Source organism: Alexandromys fortis, unplaced genomic scaffold, assembly GCF_014885135.2.
Source record: "Alexandromys fortis isolate MF-2015 unplaced genomic scaffold, M_Fortis_MF-2015_v1.1 scaffold_7, whole genome shotgun sequence".
NCBI lineage: Eukaryota > Metazoa > Chordata > Mammalia > Rodentia > Cricetidae > Alexandromys > Alexandromys fortis.
The window spans coordinates 117394-136210 of NW_026067920.1; the positions used below are offsets into that span (position 1 = coordinate 117394).

The 18817-nt window shown below is 47.3% G+C and overlaps 1 protein-coding gene across 4 annotated transcripts in view; it reads left to right on the forward strand.

Annotated features, from left to right (window-relative positions):
- Positions 1 to 18817, forward strand: part of Slc2a9 (solute carrier family 2 member 9) — a 124463-nt gene that overhangs the window by 20082 nt on the left and 85564 nt on the right. For all 4 annotated transcript variants that reach the window (XM_050140987.1, XM_050140989.1, XM_050140988.1 and 1 more), the window contains one exon: positions 10704 to 10864. In XM_050140987.1, the coding sequence (XP_049996944.1) occupies positions 10704 to 10864 (161 nt within the window). The remainder of the gene's footprint in view (positions 1 to 10703; positions 10865 to 18817) is intronic.

The following is an 18817-nucleotide window of genomic DNA, read 5'->3' on the forward strand; positions in this document are numbered from 1 at the left end:
CTGGGATTGTGTGCATATATACCCAGGAGTCCTGGTAAGGGCTTCTCTATCCATCTCCTCCTTCTGCCGGTGTTTGCTGATGCTGAGACTTCACAAGCCCCTCAGGTACATCTGGCTCTCTTAGGCAACACGTGAGTCCTCTGGACCACCCACAGGGTATTCTATTTCTGTATATATTTATGGCACCCCTGAGAGTCGCTGCAGGTGAATGCTTGCCAAGGTCTTCATGAATCTAACAGCGTTAATATCACAAACCGGGCAAGGCTTTTTGATATCAATGCAAGGTAATTTGCCTTCCATTGCCTGGCATTTCCTGCCGTCCTTCAGATGAAGGGAATTGCAGAGGTCAATTTATTGCCAAAGCGCGGCCCTTGGGTTTTTAAGGCTGGGAGGTAATGGTGAATTATTTATAGATTCTTGGGCCAGGAAGCAAATGTGTCTAGACCTTCCTTATTTTACAGACACAGAAATATAATGATATTGATTCCTCCACCACCAGCTGCTCCTCTGCCTGGATTCTATTGTGGGACTCTAAAGACCCGGAACTAGGCTTTTTATTTTCTTCCTGTGAGTTCTCACAGTAAATCCCTGAAGTGTGTGTGGGGGGGAGGGGAGTTAATGACATTAGTGGCAGGACCTACGGTTCAGAGAGGTTAAGCAACTCATTCAGTCAACCAGCAGGCAAGTGGCAAAGATGCAGATGGGACAAAACAGATGCCAAGGACCCTGGCCCCAAGAACACTACCCAGAGACATGGAACTTGAGCTGCCTCAGGACACCGCAAAGGTCACAAAAGGTGCGAGCAAGTCTTGGAGTCAAGGTGGTCAGTTTTGCCTTCGGCCTCTTTCCCTTCACCCAGGCTGCCTCTTGGGCATGGCTTTGCGGTTTAGACTCTAGTTCGCACTCGTTATGGGGGTTCATTCTGTCTGCTCACCATCTAGTTCCAAGTGCAGAAGCTTCCTTGCCATCCTGGGTTCATCCTCTCTAAACCCTGGAAGAACCTTTAAGCTATAGCTACAGTGAACACCCATGCAACAAAGCACAGCTGCTGATGCACACTCAAACCCTCTGAGAGCTGCAGGACCAAGTGCACACTTACAGCGTGTGGGTCAAGCCGGTCATAGCCGGCCCCTGCCTTGGCCTACAGCCTTCCTCCTGAGCTGGGCCACCATTTGGTCCCACTGGGCTATGTGCAGCTCCTCTGTGTCAGTATTATGTCCAGCTTATGTGCCTCGGATATTTTGTGCGCTGTGTCCATAGCTGTCCAGCTTGAACCCAGATTACCTGCATTTTGACTTCCCTGACCTAGGTCATGTGACTAGATTCTATAGTCACAGCATTTTGTGCTCATGGTGTCGCGGTAGACTTGTCTTCACTGGCTCTTGAGATCCCTGAAGATAGAAGGACAGAAGCTTCTTAGTGGAGATCTGGTTCCCAAGGTATGGAATAGGATGTGTCAAGACAAAACAAGACATAGGTGCAGGCTTCTTGGATGTGGGGCCAATGAAAAGCAAAGCATTGCATACAAGATAAAGGTGGTGCAGAGTTTGCCTAGATCTCACTACCACAGTGGCCTGAAGACCATCTTGGGCTGCAAGATGTTTTCCGCAAATGGAAGCTGACACATTCCCCATAAACATTACAAAGAAGTGTTAGGTAAAGGCCCACGTGTCCACTCCTGTTCATCCTCACGCTGTGGCTTAAATCTTGCTCTCATGAACCCTGGCATCACCATGAGTAGTCACGTGAGGTTTCAGAAACAGGCGGGTTGTGCTTTGGAAACTCAGATGTTGTAGCAAGCTCAGCACCACAGTGGCGGCTCAACACCGTGGATGCTCTTTTTAAAACTCACATCACTATCAGAGGCAGGCGATCATGGGATTCTTATCCTCAAAGCCTGTGGTCCCACCACTCTCAGTGCCCTTTGAGCCATCTGATGTTTTCTGGGGGAATGACAGCTGACAGGGAAAGATCGTGAGCACAATAGCACGTGAGTGTAGATGCTCACACTTGTGTGGGGGAAGGGGACCCCCAACAGCCTCACCCAGATGCAAGGAGTAGAGTCACATGCTTTGAGAGGCAGCAGAAGATAACACATGCCAACTGGAGAAATCTAGCAGACTCTGCGGTTCTTCTAAGTTCTGTTTTGCACATGCTGAAGTGAACTTTCTCGGACTAGCTAGTGTGGACACAAACGCCTCCTGCTTGGCAGCCAGCCATCATGTATTCTGTGCTGCTTCTTGGCAAAAAGCTAGGCAACGTGCAACAGAGGTGCTGGGAGAACCATTTCTATGCTTCCTACATAAAAAATGAAATCAGGGGGCTGGAGAGATGGACCAGTGTTCAAGAGCACTGATTGCTCTTCCAGAGGACCTGGGTTCAATTCCCAGCACCCGCATGGTGGTTCACAACTGTCTGTAACTCTGGATCAATCATCACATAGACATACATGTGGGCAAAACACCAATGCACTTAAAAACAAAAATAAAAAATTAAGGAAAAAAGTTGAAGTCAGGCCTGAAGAGACGGCTCAGTTGGTAGAGTGCGGTCTACAGTATGAGGGCCTGAGAGCAGTCTCTAGCTCCTATGGAAAATTTCTGGTGCAGGGGTGCTGTTTGTAATCCCAGCCCTGGGGAGGAGGAGACAAGAGCATCCCTCGTGCTCACTGACGACAGGTCATCCGAAGCAAGCCAGCAAATTCTAGGTTCTGGTGAGAGACTCTGTCTCAAAAAAGCCTGTGGCTCCTGAGAGATGACACCCAAGGTTAAACTGAGCTTTTCCCTACGCATGCACCCACCCCCACATTTTAAAAGGAAACAGTTGGAGGGCCTAGAGAGATGGCTCCACAGCTAAGAGCACTCGTTACCCTTGTAGAGGACTCAAGTTAGATTCTCAGCATCCACACGATAGCTGACAACCATCTGTCACTTCAGTTCCACGAGCTCCAATGTGCACAGACATGTGTGCAGGCAACACCACTCATACACTTCTAAAAAATCCTTAAATTTAAAAAGACTTGGGAAAGAAAGGCATGAGACCGGGAGGGTAATGGATTGGGGGTCACCAGAGGAAACTGTGTGGAGGTAGGAGGTGGATGGATATGAGCGAAACACATAGTAGAAATAAATCAGAATTTCAAAAATAAGTAAAAATTATGTTTTAAAAAGTGTTGGAATAAAGTAGTGATTAAGATTTGTGTCAGAGAGGGCTGATCACCAAAATATAGAAAGAACTCAAGAAATTTGTCATCAAAAGAACAAATAATCCAATTAAAAATGGAGTACAGACCTAAACAGAGAACTCTCAACAGAGGAATCCAAAATGGCTGAAAGACATTTAAGGAAATGTTCAACATCCTTAGTCATCAGAGAAATGCAAATCAAAACAACTCTGAGGTTCCATCTTACACCTGTTAGAATGGCTAAGATCAAAAACATGGATGACAACTTATGCTGGAGAGGATGTGAGGAAAAGGGAACATTCCTCCATTGCTGGTGGGAATGCAAGCTGGTACAACCCCTTTGTATATCAGTATGGTGATTTCTCAGAAAATTAGAAAACAACCTTCCTCAAGACCCAGCAATACCACTTTTGAGTATATATCCAAAGGATGCTCAATTGTGCCACAAGGACATGTGCTCAACTATGTTCATAGCAGCTTTGTTTGTCATAACCAGAACCTGGAAACAACCTACATGCCCCTCGACTGAAAAGTGGATAAGGAAAATGTGGTACATTTACACAATGGAGCACTACACAGCAGAAAAAAAATGACATCTTGAAATTTGCAGGCAAATGGATGGAGCTAGAAAACATCATATTGAGTGAGGTAACCCAGACCCAGAAAAACAAATATCACATGTACTCACTCATAAGTAGCTTTTAGACATAAAGCAAAGAGAACCAGCCTACAATTCACAATCCCAGAGAACCTAGACAACAATGAGGACCCTAAGAAAGATATACATGGATCTGATCTACATGGGAAATAGAAAAGGACAAGATTTCCTGAGTAAATTGGGAGCATAGGGGCCATGGGAGAGGGTTGAAGGGAAGGGGGAAGAAGGGGATCAGAAAAAAAATGTATAGCTCAACAAAATCAATAAAAAAGAAAAAAATGTGTCAGGCCGCTGCCGGGCTTCATTCCTGATGATAGCACATGCCGATGCTGCAAGCCTGGGCAAGTGTTTTATGGCTCTGGATCCGTTTCCTCGCCTGCTCTGAAGGAGAACTGAAAATGTCACCCCTCCATTGGGCTGTGGTGGAGACGATGACGTTAGGTGTCCCATTCTCAGAGGAGTCCACGGTTCCACATGCGGAGCGCCTGTCTCGTGGTTTTTATTACTCTGATTTCTTGTGACTATCTGACACAAAACAGAAGCCCACTTTAACACACACGCGTGCCCACAGCCGCCTGAGGTGTCACACTCTGCAGGTTACCCTGACAGCAGCCCAGGAACCTCAAATTTGATGACTATTTGTGTGATAAATTAGAAGCAGTTTCATCACCTGGCTCTAGCGACCACACAGACTGTCTTCTGGGCCTTCGCTGGCTTCCCAGCAGGAAGACACACTAGTGCCCACAAGGCAGGGCTTTGGAGGGCTTTCAGGGAACCTGTGAGTTGTATGTTGTAGGGGATACAGACTGCCCCCTACAGGTCTTCTAGTTTCTAGAGTTTTCTATGGAGGCTTCTGCTGTGCGATTTTCCAAAACGAAAGCAAGAAATCTCTGCAGGCTCCAAAAGCAGCACGCGGGAGTTAGTGGTCGTCTGCCCTCCCATCTCCCGCCAGGCTCCCAGGTGCAGCACACTCAGTGGGTAAGAGACTTGTTTTCTCCAAGCCCAACTCCTGTGAGTTCTCTCCCAGTAATTCCTGGACCCGGGGCATTGCTACCAAAGAGGTACCCAGGCTCTCCAGAGTAGGTGGTGGCTACACTTCTTGTGAGTTTAATTGAATCAGTGCAGGCTTGCAATAGGGGCCAAGGTCAGAAGCAAGAGCAGCCTCTTCCATGTGTTGAGGTCTTGTCTTTCCCTGGGCAGGAGGGGTGCCTGAGAATTTCTGCACATTCATTACTTTTGCAAGTTTCTCCACAGAGGGAGGCCTGGCCCCTGTTTATAATTGCTGTGGTCCTGGGATGTCCAGTGGCCTTTACTTTCTGGAGCCCTTCCATCCCTGGGACTCAGCCACCCTCACCCCTGCTCCTGTACACCCTGTGCTCCTCAGGTGTTTTCATTTTATTTCCAGGATCTGACAGAGTTTAGCTCATACGAAGGCTTGACTGATGCTGATTTAAGCTTTTTATTAGTTATTTTGAATTTTTTTATTCTTGTGTATGTGTATATGCTCACACGTGTGTCCTGGGGTCAGTAGAAGGTGTTGGTTTACCTGGAACTAGAGTTACAGGTGGCTTGAAACTGAACTCTGGTCTTCTGGAGGAGCAGCAAGAGCTCTTACCCAACGAGCCATCTCTCCAGCCCCTGGTTTCCTTTAAACCCACAAATGTACGAGTGAGCTCAGCGGTTCCACTTTGCCCCACTGTGGTTTGTTTAATAGTGTATATACAGGAGTCGCATCATCTGGGCTCAGAAGGCAGCAGTTCCAGCACTAATGCCCACTACCCACACGCACCTCACAACCTTCCACAGCCTCTGCCATTTCAAAGTCTCATTTGCACATGAAGGGATCTACCCCCAGATTCGTCTGAGGTAAAACATGAGACAATGTGTCATTTGGTGGTTTCCATGGTTTAAGCTACACAAAGAAATTTCCATGACTCATGCTAAATGGCTGTTGAAAGAATAGTGAGTTGAGCCAGGGAGTTCTCCACCCAGGATCATGCTCCAAGTCCACACTCAGAGCTGGTCCTGAGGCATCCACCTCAGCCCTCCCCAGCACAGGTCACCACCCAATAGCTGCTTTGGGAAGTTGCCATATTCCATCTGTGTGGCATTTGAAGCTTAGGCATCAGATTGGCTGAGTCTTGTCTGCAGGCTCACTCCCTAGCTGGGCGAGAGGTGAGGAGGGGGGGGGGGAGCCAGTGGGGGAGGGGATGCTGAATAAAGGTGTATGACATTCTTAGTCTCCAAAGCAGAAAGTGGCCTTGTGAGAAAGGTGAGTCCCGTCTCTAATAGGAAGAAGACTAGTGTATTCAGAGACTTCACATGACTAAGCGCTTAATGTCTATGTGACATCTAGCAACCAAGAGAGATGTATTCCTTCAGAGAGGATGCTCATGGCCACTTATTTGCTGAGGTCCCAAAAGGTAGCACTGTGGCAGCCCTGGTGAGCCGGTGGTGGTGTAGATTGGTTAAAGGATCATTGGTGAATCCTTGGAGACAATGTGGTTTTGCTGAGGCTGCTATTATCAGTACCGTGGACTTGAACAACAGAGCTGTGTGGTCTCACAGCTCTGTAGTCCAAAAGTCCAAGATCAATGTGTTGGCAGTGTTGGCTTCTTTTGAAGGATGGGAAGGAAGGTTCTAGTCTGTTCTTTTCAGTAGCGAGTCATCAACCAGGGCCCAGAATTGCTTTATCTGGCTACACCCCAATGGGAAAGCACATGAACAGAATTGCTATGAGTAGCATCCTATGGTTAGGATAGGATGCAGCCTTAGGATAAGGACAAACTATGGAAGGCACAGAGAAGCATCAGGAAGGTTCTGCATTCTGACTGAGTTCCTGAGCCACTGGGCCACCCATTCTCCATGCTCACCACTGCTGTGAGCTACCATTTAATTAAGTGTCCTCATTGTTTAGCTGTTTTCAGCAGAAGTTTCCTATTACTTGCAGCTAAGAGCATGCTTAAATGATGCAGGGTGTTGTCAGCTCTTTTAGGCTGCCATTTCTTTGAGAGTTGGGATTAGGTTTGGTTGACCTCCGTGTCCAGTTCAGGACCCGATGTTCAGCACCTGCTTTTTGGATGAATCAATTGGATGATGGCAAATGGATGTCCTGTGTGTTAATGTGTGGGAACTTCGTCGTCAATAGGGCATATTCTACTTGATGATAATGTGTTCTAGCCAAGAGGTTGTAGATCTGGGGAACAGAGAGAATGAAAAGAAGATTGATACCTCCCAAGGAGAAGATGCCTTCCCTCCATCCATGCTTTCCCCCTAGCCTTTAGAACTTTCACATGTGAAACCTGGAGGTCTTCTGTTTCCTTCACATTCTTCAATATACCCCCCCCTTTCTAAACCTGCAGCCCGTCACCCAGCAAGTCCTGTCGTCTACCCGACTCCCAGGTTCAGTCTCAAATCCACCCACATCTGCCCAGTGTTTAGTCCAGGACTCCATGGTGTTTGGGAGGCTGCACGGGTCCCAACACTTCTCTCAACGGGACACCCAGTTCCTCTCTACCTCCCTTCTCCCTCATTTCCACCCTGTAGTAGTCAGAGGGATCCTGTGAAAATGCGAACACACCATGCCCATCCCTTGCTCCAAAACCCGCTCTACCCATAGTAAACTGCAAGGAAGCCACAATTAGGATCAGGATCCTTCAATCACTTACGACTCTTCCATCTCCACATGCCCTTCTTATCTCACTCCCCCCCCCCCCACCGACTCTCTCCTTCTTTGAACACCTAAGCCTTTCCCCACCTTGCTGTCTTGATTGTGTGGGTGGATATGTGTGTGTTTGCACATGCGTGTATTCGTCATCTATGTGAGCATGTACATATATGTGTGCATATGTGGGTGTGGAGGCCAGATGTCAACGACCTCCTCCGCTGTTTCTCAGGAGCTGTCCATTTGGTTTTGTTCATTTTGAGGCAAGGTCTCTCCTCGGCTTAGGGCGTGCTGATTCAGTAGACTGGCTGGCTAGTTAGGCTGGATCCACCAGTCTCTGTTTCTCATGCCAGGATCACAAACATGTGCCACTGTGCCAGATTTCTTTCTTAAATATGGATTCTGGGGACAGAACTCAGGTCTGCATGCTTGGGTGTGAAGTGTCTTACTCTACCTCCTACTCCATACCATGTGGTTTCAAATTCCCTCCTCCTGGAACATTTCTCCATTGTTTCTGTTTGTTAAGTGTTAAAGGGACTACATACATATACTCACGAAAGAATACATAAGGCACAAACATGTCTCTCATGCATGCGTTCACCCACAGGATGAAAGGTTGCTTGTAAGTCTAGAATGTATGTTGTCACCAACTGGCAGTCATTTCTCACAGCATCCCCCATGACAGCCACTGGCCTGGTATTGAAGGCATTTCTTCAGAGTTTGTCACCTGTGTGGAACTCCATCAGCAGACACTCAGTTCTGCTTCTCTGACTCGTGGACACGGAACCATCATGTGATCTCCTTCATTTCCTTGGATGGATATCATGGTGTCAGTGTCTGTCTCTGCATGGAGCCATAGCTCACTCATGTTTGTAGCTGAAGTGCTTCTCATTCTGATTATTCTATAGTTTGTTTATCTGTTCTGCCATGAGCATCTGGGATTCTTGTTCTGGGGTTATTATGAACAATGCCACCATGGACATTTGAGTATGTATAACCTAGGGCCTGTAGGAAAGTCGTGCAATGGAATTTTCTAGAAGTAGATCTCTGAGCTGGTTATTAAAGTATCTCTGTCTGAGTGGAGTTTGTATGAGCTCCGTTCCAGCACTTCTGATTTGCTTCATGTTTTTATTTGCCCCTCACACCAACCCCAGGTCAGCGGCATCCTTTCCCTCTGGCAGGTTTGCATCACAAGCATGGAGCTTGGTCTGGGAGAGTCAAACCCAGCTTTTCCTGGACTGACGTGTGCTAGCTGTGTTGAGGTTTTGTGGGCCCACATTAGTAGCAGCGTGTGACTGTGAATGCACTGGGGAGCCCACCAGCCTGTGCCCCAATGCAGCCGCAGTGATGGTGATGGGGTGGATGTCTAGACAGATCTCACTGTGGTTTGCTTGCATGTCACTTCGACTAATGGTATTGAGTCTGTGGTTGGACATGTGAATATAGTTTAGGGTCTTTTCAGGTCTTCTGATCATCGTTAATTATATTTGTCTTATTTTTAAAAAAATATTTTTATATGCATATGTGTTTTGTTTGCATACGGGGTCTGTGAACCACTGAATGCAGTGCCTGATGAGACCAGAAGAGGGCATCAGATCCCTTGGAACTGTAGTTACAGCTGGTTGTGAGCTGCCACATGGTGTGGGTGCTGGGTATTAAACCTGGGTCCACTGGAAGAGTAAAGTGCTCTTAAGCACTAAACCCCCTCTCTAGTCCTGTCTTTGTCTTCTAATGGATATTTTAGAGTTCTTTATGCATTGTGGACGTTTTCCCTTTGCAGCTATATGCATTACAAATATGTTAACACGGTCTATGGCTTGTCTTCATTTAAAAGTTTTGTTTTGTTTTGGTTTGGTTTTTCAAGACAGGGTTTCTCTGTGTGTAGCCTGTCTGTCTTTCCTGGAACTCACTCTGTAGACCAGGTTGGCCTCGAACTCACAGAGATCTGTCTGCCTCTGCCTCCCTGAGTGCTAGGATTAAAGGCATATGTAACCACTGGCAAGTTTTAAAAGACTTTTAATTGTGACTTATTTATTTATTTGTATGTGGGTGTATGCTATGATACATGTGAGGAGGGCAGGAACAATTTGAGAGACTCAGTTCTATCCTCTTTTACTATGTGGATTTCAGGGATCAAACTTTGGTCTTCAGGCTTGGGGGCAAGCACCTTTAGCAACAAAGGCATCTCACTAGACCCTTTTCTTCATTTTCCCGAAGGTATCTTTTGGCGAAAAAGATTTGACTTTTGACTATCAAGTGAACACTTTTCTTTGCTGTTGATTGTCTTTTCTGTAACACAGCTTCACTATTGCACGCTGGTGCTTCTGTTAGAAGTGTGAACTTTTAGCATACTTCCAAGTTGTTGTGTCGGCGCCAGCCTCGACAAAAGTACCTTTCTCCAGAGTGGAGGCGTGGGGATTTAGAAATATAGTAAAGAACACGAAGATGTGAATGAAAATAATAAAATGGAGAAACATATAGGATAGTATTAGGAGGGAATTTCTCAGTGAGTACTGAAAATTCACCCATGTTTAATTCCCAACTGCTTAAAATACCCCTGACCCCAAAAGGTAGGAGTAAGACAAAAGACTGTATTAACATGATACAAGGAAATGAACAGACCAATTGGAGGTCTATGTTCACCATGTTCATGCCCCAGCCTCACTTCTTGACCAAACACTGCAGGCAAACCACTCCCTGGGTGGAATCCCAAGTTATTTCCATAAAGAGAACTGGAACTTAGTTGGGTCCTTAGACTTTTAGGTAGAAACCAACTACTTCCCTATTCCAGGAGCACAAGGCCTGGCAACTAGCCACACCTGTTGACAATAGCCTTAAGAGAGCAGAACACTGATTTACAACTATGTGGGAGCTTTGTTTGAAGTGGAAGCAAAATAATGAATGAACTAGAAACAAGTCCCAAACTCTCTGACCTTTGGCCTCTTTGGGCCTCCACATTGTTGCCACTGCATAGTGATGTCAGAGTTTAGGTCCAGATCTGCTTGACACCCAGGCTTCACACTCCCCAAAAGAGTCACACTGTAAGGACCATTCCCTATATTTGTTAGAAGAACCCAGTGAGGCCCAGTGCAGAGTTCTGCGAGGGGCTGAACATGATGAACCAGTCCTGTAAAGACCCTTTTGATTCGCTTCCAGCACAGGCAGAGCAGAAGGAAATAACTCCTCTCGTTTGTTTCCAGTATATCAAGGCCTTTTACAATGCAACCTGGTACAGAAGACATGGACATCCCATAGACCCCAATACCTTGACCCTGCTCTGGTCTGTGACTGTGTCCATATTCGCGATTGGTGGCCTGGTGGGGACGCTAATGGTGAAGATCATCGGAAAGTTTCTTGGGAGGTCAGTCCGGGCATTGTTTCTGTTTGGGGGTTGTCCCTTCTATAATAATAATAATAATAATAATAATAATAATAATAATAATAATAATAATAATAATAATGTGGCACCTGCATCATTATCAGTTTCCCAGCAGGCAACAGGGTTCCACACAGTTTAACTGTAGAGGCTTTACTGCCGAATGGGCAGAGGGAAGAGAGAGAGTATCAGTATCCAGGATTATTGGGTGGTACAGGACAAATGAGGCAGAAACTGGGCAGTACCCAAGTGAGGGGAGCAGGGCAGAAATATCCTGACTGCCCTGTCTTCCCACCCTCCATTATGCTGCAAGAAACCAAGGTGCGTCACTGATGCTTAAGAGGCCAGCATAGAGCAGGGAGGGGGATGGTCTGGAGAACTGGAGAAACCCAGCAGAGACTTAGGGGTTGTTCCACAGAAGCACAGACTGAAGACATTCAGGATGTCTTTCACCATATGACTGATGGACACTTGGGGAATTTCAGGTTGTTCCTCTCACCAATAAGACTGCAGTAGATTAAGTATCAAAAACTCAGGGCACATTCTTGTCATCCTGGGGATTGCAAGACAGGAGGCTGAGACGGGAGGGCTCCTGGAAGCTTGCGGGCCAGCTAGTCTAGCTGACATGGCGAAGCTCCAGACCAATGAAAAACCCTGTCTCAAAAATGATGGAAGCTACCTGAATTATAATTCTGACTTCCACATGCAATCACACAACAGTGCGCCCATGTACAACATACACACATACACACATGTTGTAAGAGTCCCCTTGTTTGTTCTCAGCTGCTCAGTCCCAAAATAACCACACAGAAAACTGTATTAATTAAATCACTGCTTGACCTATTAGCTCTAGCTTCTTATTGGCTAGCTCTTACATCTTACTTTAACCCATTTCTATTAATCTGTGTATCACCACGTGGCTGTGGCTTACCAGCAAGGTTCCTGCTCGTCTGTCCCTGGTGGCGGCTACATGGCATCTCCCTGACTCTGCCTTCTTTCTCCCAGCAATCAGTTCAGTTTTCCTACCTAGCTCGATTCTGCTAGGCCACTGGCCGAAACAGCTTTTATTAATTAATCAATAAAAGCAACACATATACAGAAGGATTTCCCACATCACACACACACAAACACACATATATATGCACACATATACATACACATACACACACACACACCATTTAAATTCCCACCCAGGCCCTCTCCATCAGATCCACTTCACTCTGTTTGCCTCATTGCTAACTTATTTATGCCATGAATCCTTCTCTAGGCAGTTTAGTTTATCAGACTCCACCTCATGCCCCAATGTCTTCTCAGTCTCCTTTTTGATAACAACAGTCTCATGTGGGGGGGGGGGGTGCTGAGGTGAGTGGGAGCAAGACAGTCTCTGTAAGTTTCATGTCTGAATTTGAATTATGAGTTTCCCACTGCTAGCTGGATGACCTTGAATGTTATGGTTGCTGGGGAGAAGGAGTAGAGGGAGAATTCCATGAAATGTGTCCCAGTGAACAGAAACTGTGTGTTTGTGGTCACCTTGCCATCCATACAGAGTAGCTACTCAACATTTACAGAAACTAGAGAGTGGATTCACCAAGACCCAGAAATTCTCTCAGACACTGAGGTTAGAGTAACACTCCTAAGAAGGGTCCCACCCATTCCTTCCCATGCTGCCTAGTGTCCCCAACAAAGAGCTTGTTAGAACACCGATGTTTCAGTAAGAATCTCAGAAGGCCTTGTTGGCGACATCCACGTGGTGCTGTGAAGGTATGTGGTGTTAGGAGGAAGTTCTGGTGTTTCCTTTTCCCCAAGGCCAGGTCCAGAGCAGTAATTTCTGGGCTCTTGGTACTAGGGAAGCACAGCCATTGCCTAAGGCAGTGAACAAAGTCCTTGGAGGTCTTCCAATGCTCCAGACATTCCCACACTCTCTGTTTCATCTGCTCTGGTGGGTCTATGGATGGGAACAGGAGGTCAGAGAGGTCAGGATGCTGTGTAGATCCAGTTAGCCGACGTGTGGCTAATATAGTGGGAATGGCACACGAAGGCCCGACCCTACCTCTTTCCCCAGTTCTAGTGGATCATGGGTAGGGCCTCTGCTGGCAGCAGTACTGTGAAGTTTGTGAGCCATAGGCACACAAGGAGGTAGTACCCAGATGGTGCCACTGGCCAGGGTCCCCAAGATGCTGTTGCTAAAAGCCTCTGACCCATGCCAGACCTGTCCACAGTCCTCCTGTCTACCAAGACTGTGAGTCATCCCTGCTCCAGGATCCGTGACCTGTGATGTCTACCCCACCTTGCTGTGCACTCCTGCCTTAAGACTGTTCCTTAGGGGGGCTCTGCACCCAAGCAATGGAATAGAGGAAGGTGCTGTGGGATTGGGGGCCAAATTTCATGGCTCAGTCACCAGCTATGGAACTCAAGATTCTGCCACCTCATCTCCTAGCCCATGTTTCCTCACACATAAGCTTTATGACCTTCAACAGCTCACAGCTGTGAAGCAGAAAGAAAGCGAAAGGAAAAATGTGTTTGTAAACATCTTAAACACTTTGAACTTCTAAGCAGTTGAGTAATCCTCGCTTTAGCCCAGTGTGCCACGGACCGTCCCTCTTGGAGACCGCTATCCATGGGAGAACAGGGTGAAGGATAGGATAGCCAGGATACGACGCAAGGGAATGACAGACAGACACACTGTGTAGTGAAAATCTGCTGCAATTTTACTTCTGTAAAGCTTCAGTTTTTGTACAAAACAGATCAAAGGACTTGGCAGGCTCACTGCATCACCCCACTCAGGGTTCCAGACATAAATCAAGATTAAGCATAACCAAAATAGAGCTTCTTCTACGTGCTCCTTTCAACGTGATCCCCAATACGTGCTCAAGATGTTGGCAAGGACTTTTAGTTTTGTTTTGTCTCTTAGAATTCTGTCTCACACCATTATTTACATTCTACCGTGGGAGACCAATTCCCAGGGTCCTGTGTTTAGCTTTCCATCTATATAGTTTTTTATTCTTTGCTCCATATTCCCTAATAGTTTTCTCATTTTCTCAGGATAGTTCCTATACCAATATATTAAAGCTGGTCTCATGTTTTCAATAATTTCCTTTCTTTCCTTCTTACTATAAAGACACCAGGGCTTCTGAGATCTAGCTAATCTTTCCATAAAGGGGAATTTTCTCTAACTCTCCTTTTCTCTCTAAATCTGATTCACTATGACAATTCCCTCATAACATATCAACTTTAGCCGCTTCTGTTTCATAATTAATAAAGTTTCCCAGGCTCATGTGGCGTGGGGCATACTTTATTTCCTCAAGGACTGCTTTAATGAACGGTGGAGCCAAGCCAAGGACGTACTTTGATCTCTTGGTAAGCGGTCAGCTATAAACAAGAAAATTAAGAAATACAGAGAAAGATCAGGCAAGGTGTCAGGAGGGCTCGCTCTCAGGGCCATCTCCAGATACGAGATCTGCCTATGGCATCAGGTCCTATCTCGACCACTGATTGCCAGGGGGACCACCTGGGGCTTCGCTCCAGGAAGCTCTAACCCCAATCCTTCAGCAGGCAAAAGCCAGCGCAGAAGCATTTTGTCACTACACGGCAGTCACTGCTGTGGACGTGGCACCAGTGGGGCCGTGTGAGTGGTGCTGCTGAGACCAGATGAGAAGGCACTGCTCACTAAGCCTCAGCCACTCCAGCCCCTTTTCCTTATTTTGGGAATTGAGGCTAAATTGAAGTTTAGCTCGGATAGCTGTTGGGAGGATAAGGAGCAAAGTCAAGGGGAAGGCTGTTACATCTTAGCTTTCTTCTAGAGCTGGTGCTCCATGGACCACAGGACAGTTACTTAGCAACCCACTCCTGTTTCCCCTGCTTTACAAGTCGTGAACCCGACACCCATGGCTCCATGGCTCATCTGCACTGCAGAGTGGGACTGGTCTGAAGTGCAGGGCTAAGCTGACCAAGCACTGAGTTGTGTGAAATTCCTCCTGGGGTTGTTAGGGAGGAAGAGGGAGCCCAGATCGTGGTGAGGGGCTGAGGGAGAGCAGCAGCAGCCTGGGTGGGCCTTAAAGGGTGTTCTGATGAGTGATTAGGAGAGAAGTTCAGTAGGACTTGGTTCTCCACTCAAGTTGGGACTGGATGGTGGTGATTCCAGCAGCTGGGTGGGGACTGGCTACTGGTAAACCCAAAGGTCTTTAGGGAGTCAGCGGGTGTGGTGGCTGGGCCACAATAAACCTCTATGTTCAGAGAGCAGTGGAGCCAGGAAAGCTGGAACAGCCCTGGAGAGGGGTCATATCAGCTTAGGCAGACCCCAGATATACAGTTTCCACCTCATCAGGAGCCTCCTGCTGAAAGAATTCTGGTGGACCAGCCCTTTGTTTGGCGTCATCTCTTGCCTCTGCAGTAGCCACAGACCCCTTCTTCCCTCACCACACAGAACATCAGGTCTTCCCAGACATGGCCACAATTCAGCTTCAGCTATGGACTTGATGCTGGTGTACAGCACACAATGCCTGTCTGCGCTCTATGTGCTACCATACAGTTCGCGAGCTTCGGGCAAGGGGCTAGAGAATGAAACACACAAAGACACACAGACAGAGAGACAGAGACACGGACCTCTAGTCACTGGTATTCAGTAGCACCATGGAGGCTTATACACCCAACAGTCAGGTGGGCCAACAGGTGAAAACCTTATCCTCTGATCCTCAAGGCCAGGGCAACACATGCTCGTGAAGCAGAGCTGGGTAAACAACTTTGACCCAGCTTTCAGTAACTCAAATCAGAAGGAAAGTAAAGATCTCTAGCAGGGAAGAGCAGCTGGAGGCCAGGACTCCAAATGGTCCCAACAGGGAGGGTGGAAATTTTAAAGAGACTTAGGGGAACAATCAGGTGGTCCAACAGGTGAAAACCTTATCCTCTGATCCTCAAGGCCAAGGCAACACGTGCTCGTGAAGCAGAGCTGGTAAACAACTCTGACACAGCTTTCAGTAACTCAAATCAGAAGGAAAGTAAAGATCTCTAGCAGGGAAGAGCAGCTGGGGGCCAGGACTCCAAATGGTCCCAACACTGGTGGCTCATGTGGTGTCTATAAATTACATGAACTCTCTTACCCAACCTGGTTCGCAGTGGCATGAAAATAAAGTAAAGGCATGTGTGAGAACTGCCGCAGAGATTAAAGCCATGTTCGGTATAAAGTGCTTCTCCTAGCAATCAGCTAGAGTCAGCCATCATGACTCCCATAGCCGTGTGAGATGTGCTCCCCACTATCACAAATGGGGCCCTTCCTGATGTGGCTCATAGTGCTCAATGGAGCAGAGTTGTTGCTGTTGTGTGTGTGTGTGTGTGCGTGCATGCTCTTGTGTGCATGTGTGTGTGTGCATGCATGCTCTCGTTTGCGTGTGTGTGTGTATGTGTGTATGTGTGTGTGTGTGTGTTTTAAACTATGCTAGAATTGTCCTCATTGATCATATCTTTGAATCTGGTTCTTACCTCAGGAAATAGGTAAAAGTAAGAAACAAAGCAAGAAAACCCACATGTGCTTTGAAATCCTGGGTCAGTTCTCAGGCAAGAACATCTATCTAAGGGCTGGAGAGATGACTCAGTGGTTAAGAGCACTGGCTGCTCTTTCAGAAATCCTGAGTTCATCCTAGCAACAACATGGTGGCCCACAACCATCTCTAGTGGCATCTGGTGCCCTCTTCTGGCATAAATGTGTACATGTAGATAGAGCACTGATACATAAATAAATAAATCTAAAAAAGACCGTCTATCTATGCAGCACACATGTCTGAGTGCTGCCAGGATGGATGGGGCACTATATGGACACACAGATTTGAAACAAGAAATGCACAGTTCCTGAGGTCCAAGGCTGCCACTGGGACAGAAAGGTACACTAAGAAGTTCATCTGCAAGCCCTCAAGGTCCCCATAAGTTCCGAGGATGAGTGACAGGCTCAGGAAGAGGCACCTGGCCTTCCAAGGTGAAATTCTATGAAGTATAGATAAGCAGACCTACCTCAGAGAGCAGCTATGAGGGCTGGACGTGATGCAATTTACCCAAATTTGCATGGTGTCTCATGTCACTCAGGAAGGTCTTTGAATGCCTGTCATGGATCCCAAATCAAGTTGGCTTAAGCCCCAAGGGGAATTTGTTGGAACACATAACTAATGTTGAACCAGCCAGCTCATAGAATGTCAAAAGAAAACCCAAATGATCTGTCTCTTTCCTCCATCTCTCAGCCCTGCCTTCTCCTGTCAATCTCTCCGTGGAGGGTCAGCATAGATCAACATCGCCATCCCTCTCTTAATAATTACCTTAAAAGTGCCAGGTGCTGGCCTGGGACGATGGCTTAGTTGGTAAAGCACCTGCCATGTGGGCACAAGAACCTGAGTTCAGAATCCCCAGAATCTACATATAAAGCCTGGAGTGGTGACTGCCTCCTGTAAGCCCAGCCCAGCGGACTGGGGAAGAATGGACAGTGGAAAGTGATGGAGGTTGACACTCTTGAGTTCATACGGGCTCTTCAACATGTTCAGCCATGCTGAGCACAGCAGAAGCACATGCTTCCTAGGGCAACCTTTAACCACTGCGCTCTATCGAGCACATAGAAAGAAACAAAGAACAGTAGAATTCAAGCCAGGAAAACAAGAAAGGATGATTGATGCGGAGCAAGATACCATCTTGGCCTATCATGGCTTTAGAGTTGCCACTGAGCCCGTGGAGGCAGACGGCACACACACACACACACACACACACACACACACACACAACTTCTCCATTCACTAGGGCGCACTGACAAGTGCTTTACAAATGTAAACCAGAATAGGAAGCCTTCCACCCACAAATCCCGAGCCTGTAAAGGCTGAGCCTGTAGAAGGCAGCTCTCGGGCTTTCCCTGACCTTCCCTTATCCAGTTCAAGTCTCCTCATGCTGAACCTTTCTCAAAGACCCGCTGCCCATCACCTCCCACCACCTCTCACTTTTCCTCTCTGCCCGAGAGCTAGTGATCTTCTGAGTCACACAGGGAAGAGCAGACACCGTTGAAGAAGCGTCCAGCAGTGAATCGGGCACCATGGGCGGAGTTGCAGGGGACTCTTGGATTCTGCTCTCAAAACTGATGCCCCTTGTTTGTGTTGCTATGTTCATCCTTAGGAGAAAATGGGAACGCGATGATTAAAGTCTACCTTGGAGCCCCAGGGAGTCAGCTTTGAGAATTATTTGCGAATAAGGTTTCCATCCTCTCTGGGAGGCTGTCAGGCCGGGGCTATTTTGGGAAGGAAGATTTAATATGATGAAGTTGCTAGAGGGGGTGCGTCCCTGTTTGCAAACGCTTCCTGTCTGACTCAGATGTGACTAACATTTCCTGCAAGGCACCAAAGATGCTGCTGGGTACAGTGCAGAGGTTCAGGCTAGAACCTCAGAAGACATCTTGGCCTCTCCCTCGCTCTTCACCTCTGTCTGCCCAGCAGCGAATCCCAACGGGTCTGTCCTGAACATATGCTGGGATCTTGATGCTTCTCACAGTCTACCTTGCTGTCAGCCTGGCCAGCGTTGCTCACACTGCTGTGATAGCTCCTCCAAGGACCTCCTGGCTCCACTCTGCCCCCTCCTGGCCATGGACTGCTCCAAAGACCCAGCAGTCTTATTAGAAGTCAGGCCAAGTTGATTCTTTCTTTGTCATCTGTGGCCACCTCCTTCGCCAGGGACACGTCTGTCACTCCTCTCTACCTGCCCACTTTCTGCTGCTGCCTCCCTGGTCCGCCAATTATACTGACCTCAAAGATGTCTGGCTGTTCCTGGCTAGCTATCCATCCCTCCATCACACCTTCACTCTCATGCTGTCTTTCAAGACAGACTTCCTGGTCCACTCTGTGCAAAGCGATACCCCCTTCCCTGCTTCGGCTGTTTTGACAGCATCGGTGCAGCTGGCATGTGACATGTTCTGTGTTGTTT